Raw genomic sequence first — 18,298 nt, 5'->3', positions numbered from 1 at the left:
TAGAACCTGGAATAAATAAGACGATGAGTGACATAAGACAAAGTGACAAAGTGACTTTTTTGACATTATGATCAGTATTCTTACCTAACACTAACATAAGTGTTAAACATTAGTGTTGGTTAAATATTAGTGTGTGTTGAACAGTCTTATGGCATTGGGGTAGAAACTATTCCTGAATCTTATGTTCGAATTGTCCTGAGCCATTTGCTAGAGGGCAGAAAAGAGAAAAGTGCCTCAATATGCTATCTCTGTGTTACCAACACTGACATACAAGCATTGAAGGTTTTAAAACAGCTGAACATACAGTTGTCTTTTTTTCTGTCTGTCCTTGTGTAAATCCCAAACACACTTGCACCAGTGGGAGAAACAGGTGAGCCTCAGTCAACATCAGACAACAGGGCCTTCCCTTTCATTAGGCCATCAACAGCAAAATGTTCTCACACCTGTCAGCCCTCCCAGAGAGGGTTAGTAAAGACTAACAGGGTTTCATGGACCGATGCATAGAATGATCCAGAGTATTTACCAGTACATGCTAGTTGCAATTTGTCAGGTGGCCAGTATTCTGATCCGATTACCATTGGTTCAATTAAGATGGTCATTACAACTACCAGCAAACATCTATATGTGTGCTGCTGGTCCTCTGGGGCTGTCTAGAGGACAGTGCAGTTTGGCCAGCGGGAGCACATTAGGAATTTGGTGTAGTTTCATTGCGGCATCCAGCCTGACTGTGTTATGCTGTCAGAATATTAACCAGCCCTCCCACTTTTCCTTCCCTTCTCTTCTTCACCCCCCGTCCTCCCACCGGCCATGTGCTGAAAGGGCCTCTGGAGTGTTTTCATGGCACGTGGCCAGCCACAGAGTGAATATGTGAAGAATTTCTCTGCTTTTCTCCCTTTTCTCATTTGATCAATGTTCTCTCCGCTGTTCGCGAGGGAATACGGTGCTCGGAGCAGAGCGAAGGAAGATTGTTAGACCCAGCGCAAAGCAGCTTGTAATTAATCGAAAAATTATGATTTAAGAGGAATAAGGCGTTGAAAGGGTTCCTCACATGGTCTCGACACGTTCTGCTAATCAAGAGCCAAGTATCAAAGCAATTTTGCTCAAAGATTTCCCAATATGCTTTAATCTCAATGAAATGGAGTAATCCAGATGTGTGAATGGTGCTGATCACTTACAGTGTTAGAATGTTGTGAATTATGTGGCATATGTGTCTCTTTTTTTTAAAGGGTTAGTTCACCCAAAAATGAAAATTCTGTCATTTATTACTCATCCTAATGTCGATCAACACCCATTAGACCTTTGTTTATCTTTGGAACACAAATTAAGATATTTTTGATGAAATCCGAGAGGAATATGACTCGTCCATAGAGAGCAATATAATCACCACTTTCAAGGTCCAGAAAGGTACTAAAGACATCATTAAAACATGATGTCATATTCACCTACATGTTTTTTACTTAAACATTTTAATATATGAAAAATACCACAGAGATGCTTCCATAAATGTTTTTGAGTCATGAAACAAACAAATAATTTTGAATTGTTTGTTAAAATGGACAGCTTCTCTAAACCGATTTGCGGAAATTAATTTGTTTGTTGGTCTATTATTTGATCCAGTGAACTAGAGTGCTTACTAGCGTGGATGAGGTATAGTTAACATGAGTGTGTCTGTCTTGAAGGGGTCTGATTTTTATTTCCAGCTACATATGCAAGTATAAATCCCTCTAAGAAGCCTATAAAGGAGTGAGATGGTGTAATTTTAAAGTCAATTAGTATCTAAATCAATTACACACTCCATAGGATCTGAGGAAAAAATGGCAAATGTGAATATGGTTGTGTTCCACTGAGGAGTTTTTCTTTTCAGATGGCTTGAAAATGCTCAGGCTGCAGTCTTGCTGAAAACCCCCCAAGCGGACTCTTTGGCTGACTTGAGAGTCTGGGCTGACTTTAAGAGCCGTGCAGCGCACAGCGTGATTAACTACAGCTTGCCCGTTAAAGCCATAGAGTTGTTGAATGACTGGATACACTATTTTTTCTCTCTAAAACACTCTACAAAGAACACTTGATATAACAGCTAAACATTTGAGGTGAAGTACTCTTCATAATGCTTTTTATGAAGATCAAATTCCACGTATTACTGAATATTCAGCAAATAAACATCAGCGAATGAATGGATCAGTTGCATCTTTAATGTAAACAAAGATAAGTCTTCATGCTGACTTTTTGTATTTTATATACTCTCATCCCAATGCAATAGAGATGGATGTTATGATGAACGTAGCATTAAACCAAGGGAGACTGTATGGTCTTGTGTGAATGCAGTTTGCAGCTGTCCCTTGAGAGTGCAGCGGGTGTTAGCGCAGGGCCAGGCCAGGGTCACATGGCCGTGGCTGGTTTGCTTCTGCTTCGTAATTAAGATCCTGCAGCCAGTTGGGATTTAATTAAGACAACTGCTGCCAGATCAGTTAGCATTATTGTCAAATGTGCCTTGGATCACACTCTATCTTGTCTTAGTATGATCTTTGTTGCACACGAGAGTATTTGTTTGTCCTCTGTTTGAGACACTTGAGTGTGCTTAGGACACGTCAACTGGTTTTAAAAGGTTTTATATTCTACACTTTTAGAGCATTTTATTTTTCCCTCTGAAATCATTTATGATGTTAGTCAAGGTTTCTTGCACCAGAGTTTAGTTTTACATGACCATTTCCCACCCTCTCTCTAACCATTAGAATTAAATAGGCTGTTGTATCTTTAAAAGTATTTTGTATGTGCACTACTACATTTCAAATGTTTGGAGTCTTCTTTTTTTTAAAGTAGATTTTTTTTCAGCAAGAATGCATTAAATTGATCAAAAGTGATGGTATTAATTTGGTCAAAGTTAATATTTATTTTATTTCAAATATTTGCTGATGTTCTTTTCAATGTTTCAACTTTTCTTTTTAACTTGTTATTTATCATAGAAAAATTATCACAGTTTCCACAAAAAAATATTGAGCAGAACTGTTTTCAACATCAATAATAAGAAATGTTTCTTGAGCACCAAATCAGATATTAGAATGATTTTCGAAGGATCATGTGAAACTGATTCAGCTTTGTAAATACAATTTTTAAATATTAAGACTTTTTAATATTTCTTAATATTTTTAAATATTAAGAAACTGTTATTTTTATTTGTAATAATATTTCACACTGTTTTTACTGTATTTTTGATCAAACAAATGCAGCTTTGGTGAGCATAAGAGACATTTTTTTTTCCAAAAACATTAAAACAATTTTGTCAACCCCAAACTTTTAAATGGTGGTGTTTGTATAAATGATCTCTGTTATGATTGGCTAACCACAGCAATCTGGCATGGTTCACACTGTCTTTAAACATAACTGAGTCAAGTCTACCTATCATGGAGTTGTTTTTTTTGTTTTTGTTTTTCTGTATGGTTGAAGTATACTGTGCTGCTTTTGTGCTCAGCATCAGTGCCCCCATGACTGATAGCCTGAAGAGGTGGAAAGTATGCAGTGATTTCTTTCTCTTTTTTGGGTCCTCTTTGGAGTAGCCTCAGCTCACACTGATGAGCTCAACAATCCAGATCACTTAAAGTTCCAGCTTTGAGTGGAATGTGGAGACCCGCACACATCAGGATCTCTGACTCCAGAGTTATTCTCCGTGAGTGAAAAATGGAGAGCAGGGGGTTAAGGCAGCTTAAAGGGGAGCATGACTCATCACACACTGATTGCCATGTTTGGTACCGGAGCGGCTCGCTCTCACCTCCATGTGGACTTGATTACCTCAGTGAAATCGCGAGAGAAAGACTTAAACATCCCTGCACTCGGAGGGGTATTAATGAGAACATTATTTCAGTTTGCTTCAGAGTTTATTTTTGGGGAGATGACCGCTCTGCTTTAGTTTTAGTTGTAACTAAAACTTTCAAAATCATTTTCCTCAAGTGTTTTTGTCACTTTTTTTGTGTTAAGTTGTAGTTGCTTAACTTTATTAACCAAACTTTTTTTAATATTGATATAAGTAGGTATGTAGTTGGTTGGTTATCTGGTAATTAGTCAGCTAGTTTATTGGTCAGGTTGTTAGTTTTAGTCAGTTTGCCTTAGTTGGTTAGGTATTTAGGTTAATTTAATTTTTTGTGTCAGTATGTATGTATATATTAAATTGGTGTAGCCAGATAAACTCAACACTACCAGTACATTTAGCATACATTACAAAATTCAGTTGTACAAATATTTCATATTTAGTGAATAGTGGGTTTTTTTTAATGCTGGATGATGTTACAAAGATGAAGAATAGATGATCATGACCTTGTAGATATCGGTGTGGATTCCTGAGTATCTTTTTGTGTCAGATTTTTCCTACAATATCTTTTATGTTCAGTCCTCAAGAATTGACTACGCAATCAATGCAATGTATCAGTTTTGTGGTCAAGAACACTCAATATGCTACTGTGTTACATTGATATTGTGTCCTGAGTTAACTGAACAAGTATTTCCTCTAAGATCAACCCAAAAGAACAGAATATAGAGAACATATAGAAGAATGGTGTTGTTTTATATTAATACAATACCAAAACACAAGGTAGTCCAGCCTACAACAACATCAAAACCCATTTGCGGTATGACAATGCACTTCATAAACATAAGTCACAAAAACTCTTCAATTCCACCAAGACAAGAATAATAATAGAAACAATTTATACAAAATAGCAATAGTAGTGTGGGATATTGAAGTGTACCAAAGGCTTTGGGTACTCTCACCATTAAAATAGTTGAATCTCTATTAAAATAGCCATTAAAATAGTTGAATCTCTAAATCTCAAGTAATCTCAAGTTCTGTTTTTCTGAACAATGAATCTTTTATTTACATAATGTTTTGTTATAATGAAAGGATTTGTGAGCATGCAAAACTCAGAATCACTCACCGCTTAAAGTGCCAGAGTTTTTGTTCAGTGCTGACTTATACACCTCTAATCGGCCATTGCGTTCAAAATTCAATAGATGTGTTTGTAATTGGCTACATTGCTCAACGCTGCAAAAACATTTTGTAAATAGAAAACTTCACTGGATCGTTTGCCAAATGATTCGCCAACATGCCATTCTTACGGAGATAACTGCACCTAGACCAGCAGTTATGGGCTGCTTTTTCTTTTAAAAGCAATCAGCAGCTGCAGTTAGTGGTTTGAGTGTGGGAATTCCACTCCAGTCTCAAGTCCGTGGCCAGGCCTTACACGCACTCCACCTAAGTTTTTGATTCGTAATTCTGAAGAGTATGTTATTTAAAATGACCATTGTAGAGATTAGTGTTCCTGTGAGCTAAATACTGCTGAAGATGTTTTGTTATGGAATGCATGAATGGCCAAATCCACAGATTTTTTTTTTTTTTGACCATATGATTCGAAGGACCTGCCCAATAGACTCTTGGTCCTTGTCAGGGTGGTTTTTGTATTATCCATAAGTTCATAATGGCAGAACTTGACTCATTAATATAGAATTGAATTGATATTCAGTCACAGAAATGTGAGGTTTTTTTCACAGTGTGACGCTTTTGTTGCCATGATGTCAATTTTACCCTTGTTTTGTAATGACTAATGGTTTACATCCACTTAGTTCCAAAAAAAAAAAGACAAAATACACAAACTAAATGTAACATTTGTTTATACTGTATTTAGTTTATTGTAAAATCTAATAATAAACAGTATGTTAATTTGTACTGTATTTAGTTTAGTGAATAATCCCAAAATAGGAAGTACCACATTATGTAAATTAAAAACATTTTCTTGTTGCATTTCTAGCAAGAATAATTTATGATACTGTTACTGTGATTTAAAATTACATGTACCATGATATGATTTTGTCATACCCCACCCCTACCGTCTATTATTGACCCAGCTGTTAGACCTCATCTTCGTCCATGACTTTTCTCTCCTCTGTCCGAAAATTTTCTACATCATATTAAAAGATTTAGGGATTATGTTCTCAGCATCACTGAAGCGCTAGATCCAGCTTTTGCCTGTTGAAATCTGCTGGTAAGCTGAGTGACAGAGCACTGAGGACGACCTGGGGTTTTTTTAGTTGACCAAGTCAGGAGCTGAGGCTTTCATAGCCTAGACGAAATGTGTGGTTTTGTTCCCTGTGTTTTGTAAGGGTGTCCCCTTTCATCCAAATATTTTTGCTTGATTTCAACCTCAATTCAATTCATTAACATTAGTAAATGCATTAAGTACCATCAACTAACAATGAGCCCTTTACAGCATTAATTTATCTAGTAAAATGTTCATTTTAAAATATACATTTGTTCATTGTTAAAGGGATAGTCACCTTAAAATGAAAATAAATTCATTTATGTTAGTTCATAATCCATTAGGTTATATTAATTTATAAAGCTTGAAATGTTTATAACATAAGTATTGTGCATTATTTTATATCTAATGCATTAACTAATGTTACAGAACTTAGCCTTACTTGCAAAGCATTAACAAAGAAGTCATTGGATTATCTAATGCAGTAGGTAAATAGCTCCGATGTATGCGTGTTGACATGGAGAATGTGTTTTATTTTCTTTTTGAATATTTACCCGTTTCCATGTAACAGCAGCTCTCTGTGTTTTGATATAGAAAGAAAAGTGCATCTGAAAGCAGTGTCCAGAGGCTACTTTAGTTGTATAGAGATCAGAATGCTGATGGCCAAAGGCTTCTGTAGTATTTCCTGAGAAACTGGGTGTAGAGCTGTATAGTCAGCACTTCGTCAACAACTAGACACAAGTTTGGCAGCTGCTACAAGAAGGCCACAGCCTGAAGTGTATGTTTCTGCTCAGCAGATCAAAATTACCCTCGATTTGTTTTCTGTCATAGACTGAATTGTTTATGTTCAGAAATAGTGCACTGATGTTTGGCAACATTTACAAGCTCAAAAAAGAAAACTGCATTTCACAGTGTGCTTTACCTTCACGTTGTTGTAGCAACACCCTGTCGCTAGCAAACACTCCTTGCCACAGAGGTTTTTATTTGAGAATTCAGATCAAATTCTGCCAGACTACATGCTTGAATTATTGTATTGCTCCTCAGTTCCTCAATGACAACATGCAGGCCCTCACTGTGGTTGCTACTATGGGATTTCACCCAAGCTTTACTTGCTATGTGAAACACCACAAAAACTCTCAACTGTTCCAAACCAGAGGTGGAGAAAAAGATTTTGGCTGTCCTTCTGAATGTTTCGACCAAGTTCCAGATAGTCTGAGAACAGCAAAAGTTTTGTTCCCTTTTTCTTTCCAATCCCCTCCAAGTCTATCGGTCCCATCTCTTCAGATGGATGGACGAGGCCAAGTCACCATAGAGACAAATTCAACAAATGGCCAGGATTGAAAGGTTAGCTTGGAGAAAGATACAAGGTTGTCTGCATTTTAAGGGATCTATTTAATAGTGGCCCTCTGTTTGGATCCCAGCTCATTCAGACTTGTAGTTTGGTTTCGGTGGCCTGTGCGTTCTCTTTCGAGGATAGGATTTCACCGCAGAGCTCCTCACCATGGTAACTTTAGAAAAGCCTCCACGGACTGAAGGACTAACCCCTTGTCTCCCAGTTACATCACTACAACATGTACTGAAGTTGCTTGCTTGAGTGGAAATGGACCTTAAGGGTTGAGTTCAGAGTGTTTAGCCTCTTGTTCCTTACTACTTGGAACATTTGAAAGCAGAGGTGAGTACTGCGCCCTATTCACAATTGAATTGAGAATGCCTTTTTTTTTTTTTTTTTTTTTTTTTTTTTTTTAATTCCTGAATTTGAATTGCGGTAGCAAAATGCAATTTGAATATTATTTGTATATTTATTAAGAATTACAGTTCAATTTAATTTGAATTAAAATGAATAATTCATAGGTAATTCATAATAATTCAAAATAATTTTGGTAATTTATAAAACTAAAAATTAACCAGAAAAGCGGAGTTTGTCAAGATGAACTTTGAATGTGGGCTTGACAAAGCTTGGTTTAAAATAAAAATAAAAAATAAAAACACTTATTTCCCAGAATGCATTACTTGCAGTTTCTCTGTATTACAATGGACCTTAGTCAGGGTAGCACCATATTTATTTTTGACACGAATGAAAACAACACAATAAAAATGCTGAGTTGTTTCAGCATTTCATTTGTTTTGGTCAAATATTGGACAAACCTAACCATTGGGTTTAAAAATTTAGTTGGGTTTGTCCATATTTGACCCAAACATGTTGAAACAACCCAACATTTTTTTTATCGTGAAAGGCTTTGAGGGATAAAAATACAGTGTGTTCAATGGATTGTACTGTTTTTTTGACAACATATTGATGTTCAGCTGATGTTCCTGTGAAGTGTTCATTTCAATTCAGATTCTTAGTATTTACTTATTATTTGAAAGGGAGCCAAATGTTAATATTGGGCAGGAGTATGTTGACGTGAAATATGAATTCTGAAAGTTGACCAAGACCTATTAAAGGTGCCATAGAATTGAAAATTGAATTTACCTTGGCATAGTTGAATAACAAGAGTTCAGTACATGGAAATGACATACAGTGAGTCTCAAACACCATTGTTTCCTCCTTCTTATGTAAATTTGATTTGTGCAAAAGACCTCTGAAGGACAGGCGAATCTCAACATAACACTGACTGTGACGCAACAGTCGGGATCATTAATATGTACGCCCCCAATATTTGCATATGCCAGCCCATGTTCAAGGCATTAGACAAGGGAAGGCAGTATTAATGTCTGGATCTGTGCACAGCTGAATCATCAGACTAGGTAAGCAAGCAAGGATAATAGCGAAAAATGGCAGATGGAGCAATAATAACTGACATGATCCATGATAACATGATATTTTTAGTGATATTTGTAAATGTTTTGTTAGCATGTTGCTAATGTACTGTTAAATGTGGTTAAATTTACCATCATTTCTTACTGTATTCACGGAGACGAGCCGTTGCTATTTTCATTTTTAAACACTTGCAGTCTGTACAATTCATAAACAACTTCATTCTTTATAAATCTCTCCAATAGTGTGTAATGTTAGCTTTAGCCCGTTAGCCATGGAGCACAGCCTCAAACTCATTCAGAATCAAATGTAAACATCCAAATAAATACTATACTTACATGATCTGATGCATGCATGCAGCATGCATGACGAACATTTTGTGAAGATCCATTTTGAGGGTTATATTAGCTGTGTGAACTTTGTTTATGCAATGTATTATAGTTGAGAGCTCAGGGGGCGGGGAGCGCGAGGATTTAAAGGGGCAGCAGCCTGAATCAGCACATTTATAATGATGCCCCAAAATAGGCACAAAAATTAATAAAAAAAAAAAAAAAAAAAAATCTATGGGATATTTTGAGCTGAAACTTCACAGACACATTCAGTGGACACCTTAGACTTATATTACGTTTTGTGAAAAAGCATTCTAGGGCACCTTTAAAGTTGAATTAATCATAATACTGCATTCATTTCAAAGCCTGTGGTTTGTAGCCCTCTTGTGACCTTCATGGAAGCATAGCTTTTTAACTACCAGTCGTCATTCATGCTTGTTAGACTTATATCATCCCATCTGGGTTTGATTTAATGGACAGTAAATGAACTGTCACTGTTCCACTGCCCCAGTTGGGAAATGAATGAGACGTGGGGCGAAAGAGAAAAAGAATTGGTGAGCTCATGACACCCTTCAGTCAGCAGGTTTATTTTGGGGAGAGAGGACATTCTTGAGGGGACTGCCCAGCTGGACCGATTTAGCTCTGAGGGAGGGGTCCTAACGGCAAAGCCTGTCCCGGCCTCGTCTCTGAGTCCCACAGACCTGTCTGGAGGCTGACGGCTTCGAGGACACCTCGGGCTCAGAGGAATCTGGAAACATTGGAGAAGGACAGGAGTAGGCAGACTCCTTGCGGGTGGAGATTTGGAACACGCAACAATGACACGTGACGTGTAAGTCCCAAGAAAAGTGGTCAGTTGAGGCCTGTAAGATGTAGTGAACATGTAGAGGATTTATTGTAAATGAATTCTGGATATTTCTGTATCATGAACATGTGGAAAAGTAATCACACTTAATGCCTTTCCTGATAACTAATCTTGGAGTTCTCTGATGTCCGAGTAAAAATAGAGACTATAAACTGCACCCTTTGGCTTTTGCTGATTAGGTAATAACCTGAAGTAAAAGTGGATTGAGGTTATCGTGACATAAAGTGAATATTAAACTCAACCACCCTATGTTAAATTTAGGATGAACGGAGTGACCAACCTATTTATTTGAGCCCAGAGAAGGGCGTAAAGCACCAAAATAGAGACCGCTTATCAAAGTGTGACATGGTTAGAGTAGCTTGTACAGTAAAGACCGTATAATACTTGATCAATTACATTTTTTAAAATTTTTTAATATTTGTATCATTTTTACAGAATTTATTAATCTAAGTTAATGTTAGGTTACATAATGTATATACTGAATATGTTTTAGCTTCTGAATTTTTTTAAATCTTTTTTTTTTTTGCATTTATAGTATGACGTGTAACTTCAATTCATTTTTTTTTTTTAAGCAGTGATGCATTTTTAGTTTGAAATATTCATATTTTGGCAAATGAAAGTCATGGTGGTGTATCCAGGCATGTTCTATTTTTGTAGAAATTAGTATGAACTTTTCTCACTAGATATTGTGAGTAATGTGTTTGTCCTCACAGGTATCGTGAATCAGTGGATTCTAATAGTCATTGTGGTTTGCTTTGTCCTCACACAACCAGCTGGGTTTGTTTTTGCTGAACTGTACTCCTGTGTTCAACAATAAATTAGCAACTCACCAGCATGTGCATATATCCTTAACAGATGGGGAATGATGTGGCTTTTTTTCTTTTCCTCAGTGTCTATGTAAATTAGCTCAGCAGTGTAGTCAGGGACCGGTTTTATGTATACAGCAGAAAACAGTTTATTCAGAATCACAATATTGTGTGATTTGTAGCTTTTTCCTTGTCACTGTTGCTTTTTTATCACTAGGGGTACTAAGACACTATTTTCTCTAAAGCTGATTTGAAGCAGTGTGCATTGTGAAAAGCACTGTACAAATACAACTGACTTGTTTTCAATATGATATTTGACAGTCACCTCTGTCAAAGTGGTTTCTGTAAGACAAGTCTCACAGGTCTTATATTTACAAGTGTTTACAATTCCCCTGATGCTTTTGTTTGGTGTGTAGTCTTGGTGCACCTTCAGGATAAAAAGTTGATTCAAGAATATTTTTCCACTGCTGTGTTTGTTTAAACTTGCATACTTTTTTGATTTCCTTGTTTTACATACAAATTTGTAGTTTATTGTATGTAAGAAACAGAAGATTTTTTTTTTTAATTGTCTATGTATGTGTGAGAGTGTGTGTTTGTGATGCATACATAAGCCTCGTTTCAACCGAAATTACCCGGAACAATTTGTCCCAGGAACTTTTTTTTCCCCAGGAACTTATTTCCACTAGACCTGTTGCTGTCTGCATTTCCGTCGCGGTCTAAAGTACAGTGAAGAACAGTCCAGCGAAGTAGGACTGCGTGCGACTTTCCAGTGCCTGCTGGATTTCACCCTCCGCATATGAGCTTAATAAAGTCTGAACCTTGTCGTCAGTCCATTGTTCACATTTTTTAAACTCCATTGTTATCCCCGTTTCCACCGCAGGAACTTTCCCCAGGAACTAGAGACTTTGGGGTGGTACTCTGTGTGTTTCGACCACAGAAACAAGGGTTTAAATTAAAGTTCCAGGTAAAAATTCTCCACGCAAAAAGTCCCTGCTCGTGAGATAGTACTTTTTCAAAATTCAGGAACCCCGGGGGTGGGACTTGGGCACTGAACATGCTGATTGGTTTAGTTCACGCAGCATTTTGATTGGTTGGTAAAAAAATACGACTGATGGACTGGCAACGAGGTTCAGGCTTTATTAAGCTTATATGCAGAGGACGAACTGGAAAGTCATACGCAAACCTATGTAACCGGACTAATCTTCACTGTACTTTAGACTGCTATAGAAACGCAGACAGCAACAGGTCTGGGGAAAAAAAGTTCCTGGGAAAAAAGTTATTGGGACAAATTGTTCCAGGTAATTTTGGTGGAAACGAGACTGTTGAATCGAATAGCAAACAACTCATACTGCACGCACCGCAACAGACTTTTAAAAATGGTGGTTGAAATAAAATGGTGCGTGGAGTCAACCAATCAAATGCTGCATGAACTCAACCAATCAGCATGTTCAGTGTCCAAGTCCCACCCCCGAAAGTACTACCTCACGAGCAGGGACTTTTTCAGGGGAGAATTTTTACCCTCGTTCCTGCAGTCAAAACACAGAGTCCCACCCCAAAGTCCCTAGTTCCTGCGGAATGTTCCTGCAGTGGAAACGGGGCTATACATTTTTCCTGTATTTGCAAGTAGATGGGAAATCCTGCTTAAATTATTTTTTGAATATTTCCTTTATCTGTGTGCTTGAATGTTGAAATGATGCATGCTATTTTGGGAGATTCTTTCTTGGATTTTTATTATATAATAGGATTCAGCTGCATTTTTTTATATGCTAACAAGGGTCTAAATATAAAATCTGATGGTTTATAATGCACTCTGTCATGACGCAGCAGGCGTCTGCCATGTACAGTCATGATAGTTTGCTGAGCTGATTGAAGTGATTGCTGCATAAGTCACCTGGAACTGCCGTATGTGTTTGTTTGGGATATTGATGCTCTGTATGGGTCTGTGTGTCTGTGCTCCAGTAGATCATTAGCATTGCCTTGCTTGTACTGCCTGGTCTAATCCAGTCTCTTTCTACCCCTCGGCATAGCTGGCGTCCCGATGAGATCATCCGTAATGCTTCCTCAATTAACATCTCATCGTGTGACCTGTCATAATTATAAGGTTGTAGATGCCATGCATCTATACACAAGGTAAAACATGTATTTGAGGAAGAACGAGTGAATATTTACAGTGCCGCATTACTTCCCTCCATTTGTTATTCCGAGGATGATGTGTGGTACTGATCTGGGGATTTTTCTGTCTGTCTGCTTCTAAGAGTGCAGAGAACACAAGAGCCCTGTAGCCTTCTGCTGTTCTTTTTGAATATTTGAAGGGCACAATATTTATTCCTTCATCTTTTTGAAGTGAAAATTAAAATTATCATCATTGGAATCAAGAATGGTTCTTATTCAGGACCAGTTTAACAGTACTTAAAAAAAAAAAAAGACTGGATACGAGCTTAAATTTGCTAAAAACTTTATGATTCTCATCTTTAGTGAAGTTACACATATACAAACTCAAAATAACAATGAATCAGTACTATATCTTGACTTTCTACCATGCTGATGAGTAGTGATCATATATGGTAGTTTGTTGGTGACCTCTTAACCTTTTGTAAGGCTTTGCCTTTAAGTGTTAGTATGAAAAAACTCTGCTGTCAGCACTATTCAGAGGTCTGTTTAGTCTAAGAGCGGATGAGTCGTATCCTCACCACTTCAGATGATTCATAGTCTTTCTACTCCTAGGGGTTATACTGTTGTATTGAGTTCATTTGAAATTTAAGTTATAACTCCTATCCAAAAGTATTATGTAAAGCAATACAGTAATTCTTGATGGTTTAAATGTCATTTAATGTCGTGCTTGATACCTATTGTAGCGTTTAGTTTTATCATGTGACATTGAGATGGTTTGAGTTTAGTTTGGTATCCTGCTTGGAGCCAGACCCTAGCAGTCAGTCAGTCTGTCTGTCTGCTGTCACATGTATTAGAATATAGCAACATGCTGGGAGGTTGTTGCTAGGGGCAGGATAGAGCGCCTGCATATGTAAAGGTAAAGTCATTCGCATGATTTTGCATTTCAGCTTTGAGCAGCTCAAGATCTGGATCACAGTTATAAGTATAAAAATACATTGATTTTAATAATGTATCTGTTAAAAATTCAAGATTTAATATTCAATTGATTACTACATTAATACCCAAAGTATATATATAATTTTTCTTTTTTTTTTTTTCAAAATTTTACTCAGTCCAGATTTTCAAATTATTTTATATATATATAACTTTTATTATATAATTATCAAAAGGAAAATCAATACAAAACTGATTACTCATAATCTTAATTCCAATCATTTCTAATGTTGTATTTTTACTTTATATCATAGCACAGAGGTTGCATAAGTGCATTTATTCACCAACCACGATTGCAAACAATATGGTCGAGATTCATGTTTGGATTTATTACAGTTTGTCACAGAGGTTCACTCGCAGATTAGTAGCAGCAAAAATCGCAGACGCTGCCTCGTGAAGTAACACAGACTGGCTGTATGATACTTTCATTTGATCAGAATTTCACAATGGACGTCGCTAAACTTCAACACACATGTGTCGGTGTTGTCAGATCATCAGCGCTTTTTTTGCAGGTCAGAGAGAGCAGAACGTGTGCGTATGGTTGCCAGGTTGGGAGGATTAAATAAAACACTGGACAGAAAACGTATCCTTTTAAGAGAAAAGCTCCTTTTGGAGGATTTATGCTCTTGACATCTGGCAACCTCAAACAGGAAAGATAGTGAGGGCTTGTTACTAATGCAAGATAATGGAAATGTCAAATTTTCAAAATGTTTTCATGGCAAATAACCAGTGGGCCCATATAGCGATGAATATTTGTAATTGGTTGCGAAAAACAGATATCGTTATCACGATTAAAATATGATTAATCATGCAGCCCTAGAATCCAGTCATTTGTCACTTTCAGTTTTCATATTTTCTGATAAAAGGAGCACTTTTATTTTTGAGCTTTTTTTAAGTGTCCATATTTAGGTTAGGCAATGCAGTTCTAGAATTGACGAAACCTTAAAAGCCCTTATCTGATTAACCACTGTGACTTTCTGTGGAGAACTGAAGACACTCATATAGTGACTTATATTCTTATGGAATACTGTTTTTATTGAAAGGGACAAGCCCAGACTGGCTTTATGGTGGTGTTGCCACCACCTGCAGAGGCATAAAGCTTGAAACAGCAGTGCCAGGCCTCCTGTGGACATGTGGTTTATAAGCAGAGGTGTTGCATGCATCCTCCCATGCACCATGTGTTCCGCTGATGCCGGGCTCAAGGTTTCACACTCTCAGCCTGACCCGATTGCGCCGCCCACTCACGGGAACCTGGTGCTTCCAGGTGGCTCACTCAGTGCCTGACAAGTCTGGGATGTTGCACGCCAACTACAGTCTACGTGAGATTCAAAAGGTTTACGTTTGCTGTTGAAGTAGTCCGTAGCGTATTAGCAAACTGCTGTCAGATCCAGACTAGCTAATTGATTCCTGTGTAATTGCGCTGCTCTATAAACGCGAGAGTCTGTTGTCACTGTGCTTGACTTGCACATTTGCTGGAGTGCGATAACACTCAGTGGTCTGAAAATAGTTGTTTTCCATCAATGAAATGGAAAATCAGAGTGAACATTTTCTGCTTTCAGCAAGTGTTAAATCCAACCCAACAATTTGAAAAAATTTGCCAGCATGGAGCTCAGGCAGTATACTTTCGATTTTTTTTTTTTTTTTTTTTTTTTTTTTTTTTGTATTCTTGCTAGACTGAGGCCACACTGTAAAGTTTCAGGAGTAACAACTTCACTAAATATGGCAGTGTATCCCCTAACTTATCATTCTGTGTGCGTTCGGAACATGACTCCTGAAATGCGTTGATTAACTTTGTGATATCCACAGCAATGTTCTGGTATCTTGAAAGTTTGATATTCCCTTTTTTTGACCAAGGTAATATTACAGTGACCAAAGGTGTATTATGTTCTGCAATTTTAACTAAGCCACCATCAACAGAGCCATCATGTTTTCTTTTATTTGTAAGGCTGCTTCAAAGAACACTCCATTGCAGTGTTGCCATGTCTATTGATTATAAGTGTTTTTGGCCTTGTTGTTTGGCCAAGTTATTAAAGTGGGTGGGAGCGGGTCACATGGGTCATTCCCACAAGTTTCACGCTCTCACCAAAAAAAGGCACGTGCACCACTGATCTATATAAGTGCCGTTCCCATAAAGCTGCCTCTCAAACAGCTTGTGAGTACCAAATTGACTTCTTTTTTTGTGGCTTATTTCGCTTAAATGGTCAAAATTATGTCAAAATGCCTGTCTTGTCAAGTATTCAGGTAAATACAGTGCATAAGCTCTTAAAGTGACAGCAGCCTAATAAACCTGCCGTTATCTGTCATGTTAATCAAATAACATTTGCAACTTTGTAAAGCATTAATCTGTAATTAATTTTTACAATGAAAACTATCCAGTATTATTTTACATTTGATTACTTTAATTTCTGTGGTCTTTCTTACCTGAATAGGCTAATACTGTTAGACCCACCTGAAAAATTTGTGCTATTATTTGTGCTATCATTTGCAATTTTTTTTGTTATTTTATTACTGACTGTTTACTTGTCTATTTTTGTAAATGTAGTTCAACTTTTCAAATAAAGTCTCCCTATCTGTAAGCTATTACAACAAAATTACCCAAATTATCAACAAAAAATAAATAAATAAATTGAGATAATAACAAATTATCTGTATGGCAGTATATATAAGGCAGTTCTCCCCGTGGTATCGATATTTATTAAGGTATCATATCGAAGTTGGAAATTCCAGTATCGTGACAACATTAGTGTGTACAAAACCGTATTCAGCACTAGAAGGTGAACTGACAACCACATTTTTTTATTATTATTATTATTATTATTAATATTATTAAATATTGCATAGTGTTATATATTAGCATATTGGCTGTGGTGTTGAAATAATGATAATAATAATGATGATAATAATACAATTCAATAATTATTATTATTATTATTATTATTATTTATATTAAAATATTTGCTGTGGCAATTGGTATGAAATTTCACTGGTATTGACTACTAAAAGTTTGTTATCTTGACAAGCCCTATTGAGAAGCACCAAAGCCATATCGATTGCTCTTGCTGTCAACCCGTCCCTGTCAGTGATTGTTGATTTGGATAGGTCCTTGACCAGTGCTGCCCTCGTCAGCGCCTGAGTGATTAATTGCAGGGTTTACAGGCTGGATGCTTAGAGTGTGACCGCGCATTATGATCAGGCGTCTGCGCAGTGAACCCCACCCTCAAAAATGACAAGGCCCTTCTTTTGCACCTGACCTGTCACTCACACCCATCTGTTCCTGTGGAGACAAGCCAGACAATCGCAAACCACAGGATCTGTGCCATGCACCAAACCACATGATCCCAGAGTGCATCTGTCACATTTTACCCTGTTTTACTGCTCTAAGATCTTGCTTTAAAATAGATAAATAATTTAATTGATTTGACTTTATTGCTCTCTTCAGCTCAGTGGCACTGTTGTAAGTATCATGTTGAGCTGTTCCCATTTGAGATCGAGGTAGCGCACAGCAATTTTGTGTAGATTGATTGCTCATTTTTTTTGGCCTCCAGCAGTTGGAACAAAGCTGAATTCAGTGTGCTGGTCAAATCATTCCCTTGTTTTTGAAGGTTCAGTACCTTACCACATTTTCAATTTAAATGAATTATATTGTACCACTGTAAATGTTTTATACACTAGTATGTCTTTAGTATCGATGTATTGTCTTTCTCTGAGTGTCTAAGGCCCAAAACATATTCTAGGCAAGTATGTGAACACGGACTTTTCTAGCTACACAAGCTCTGTTTTGTGTGTTGCTGTGTTACAAAGGGTATCAGATCAGGGTTGCTGTATTTCATATATTAGCATAAACTGCCTTTTTCTACATTTTTCTCGCCATGAATATAGCCGAAATAGCTTGCATGGCGTTAAATCATAAACAAACAAACATTAGACGACATTTTTGATAATAAATTTGTATTAATTACTCACCCTCATGTAGTTCCACACCCACAAGACCTTCATTCATCTTCGGAACACAAATTAAGATATTTTTGATGAAATCCAAGAGCTCTCTGACTCCTCCATAGATGGCAATTTAGCCACCATTTTCAAGGTCCAAAAGGGTACTAAAGACATCGTTAAAATGCTCCACGTGCCTACAGTGGTTCAGCCTTCATTTTATGAAGTGACGAGAATACTTGTTTGTGCGCAAAAACAAAACAAAAATAACTTTATTCAACAATATCTTCTCTTCCTTGTCAGTCTTCTACGCAGTTGACGTAGTAAGCACAGCTTCGGTGTTTACGTCCGAATGCTGGCTCATTATTGGCCCGGCTCCAGCGTCAGCATCGCACGCATGCGTTGTGCTGCTTGTGTGATCAGCGTCGGCCAATACTGAGCCAGCGTTCTGACGTAGAACCTGGAAGCGCTGAACGTAAACAGCA

The 18,298-nt window shown here is 37.2% G+C and overlaps 1 protein-coding gene across 3 annotated transcripts in view; it reads left to right on the top strand.

The window, feature by feature from the left end:
* The window catches only part of enah (ENAH actin regulator), a 108,027-nt gene that overhangs the window by 17,747 nt on the left and 71,982 nt on the right, over positions 1-18,298 (top strand). Inside the window, exon 1 of one of the 3 annotated variants that reach the window (XM_048207298.1) lies at positions 9,697-9,936. The exons of the other annotated variants lie outside the window; for them this stretch is intronic. Coding sequence (XP_048063255.1) covers positions 9,923-9,936 — 14 coding nt within the window. The 5' untranslated portion in view covers positions 9,697-9,922. Of the gene's footprint in view, positions 1-9,696; positions 9,937-18,298 lie in introns of those variants that run through there. 3 annotated transcript variants of the gene reach the window in all.

The sequence above is a fragment of the Megalobrama amblycephala genome, linkage group LG11 (genome assembly GCF_018812025.1).
Source record: "Megalobrama amblycephala isolate DHTTF-2021 linkage group LG11, ASM1881202v1, whole genome shotgun sequence".
In the NCBI taxonomy this organism is placed as follows: Eukaryota; Metazoa; Chordata; class Actinopteri; order Cypriniformes; family Xenocyprididae; genus Megalobrama; species Megalobrama amblycephala.
The sequence above is the reverse complement of the archived record's forward strand: the minus strand, read 5'-3'. Positions and strand labels throughout refer to the sequence as shown.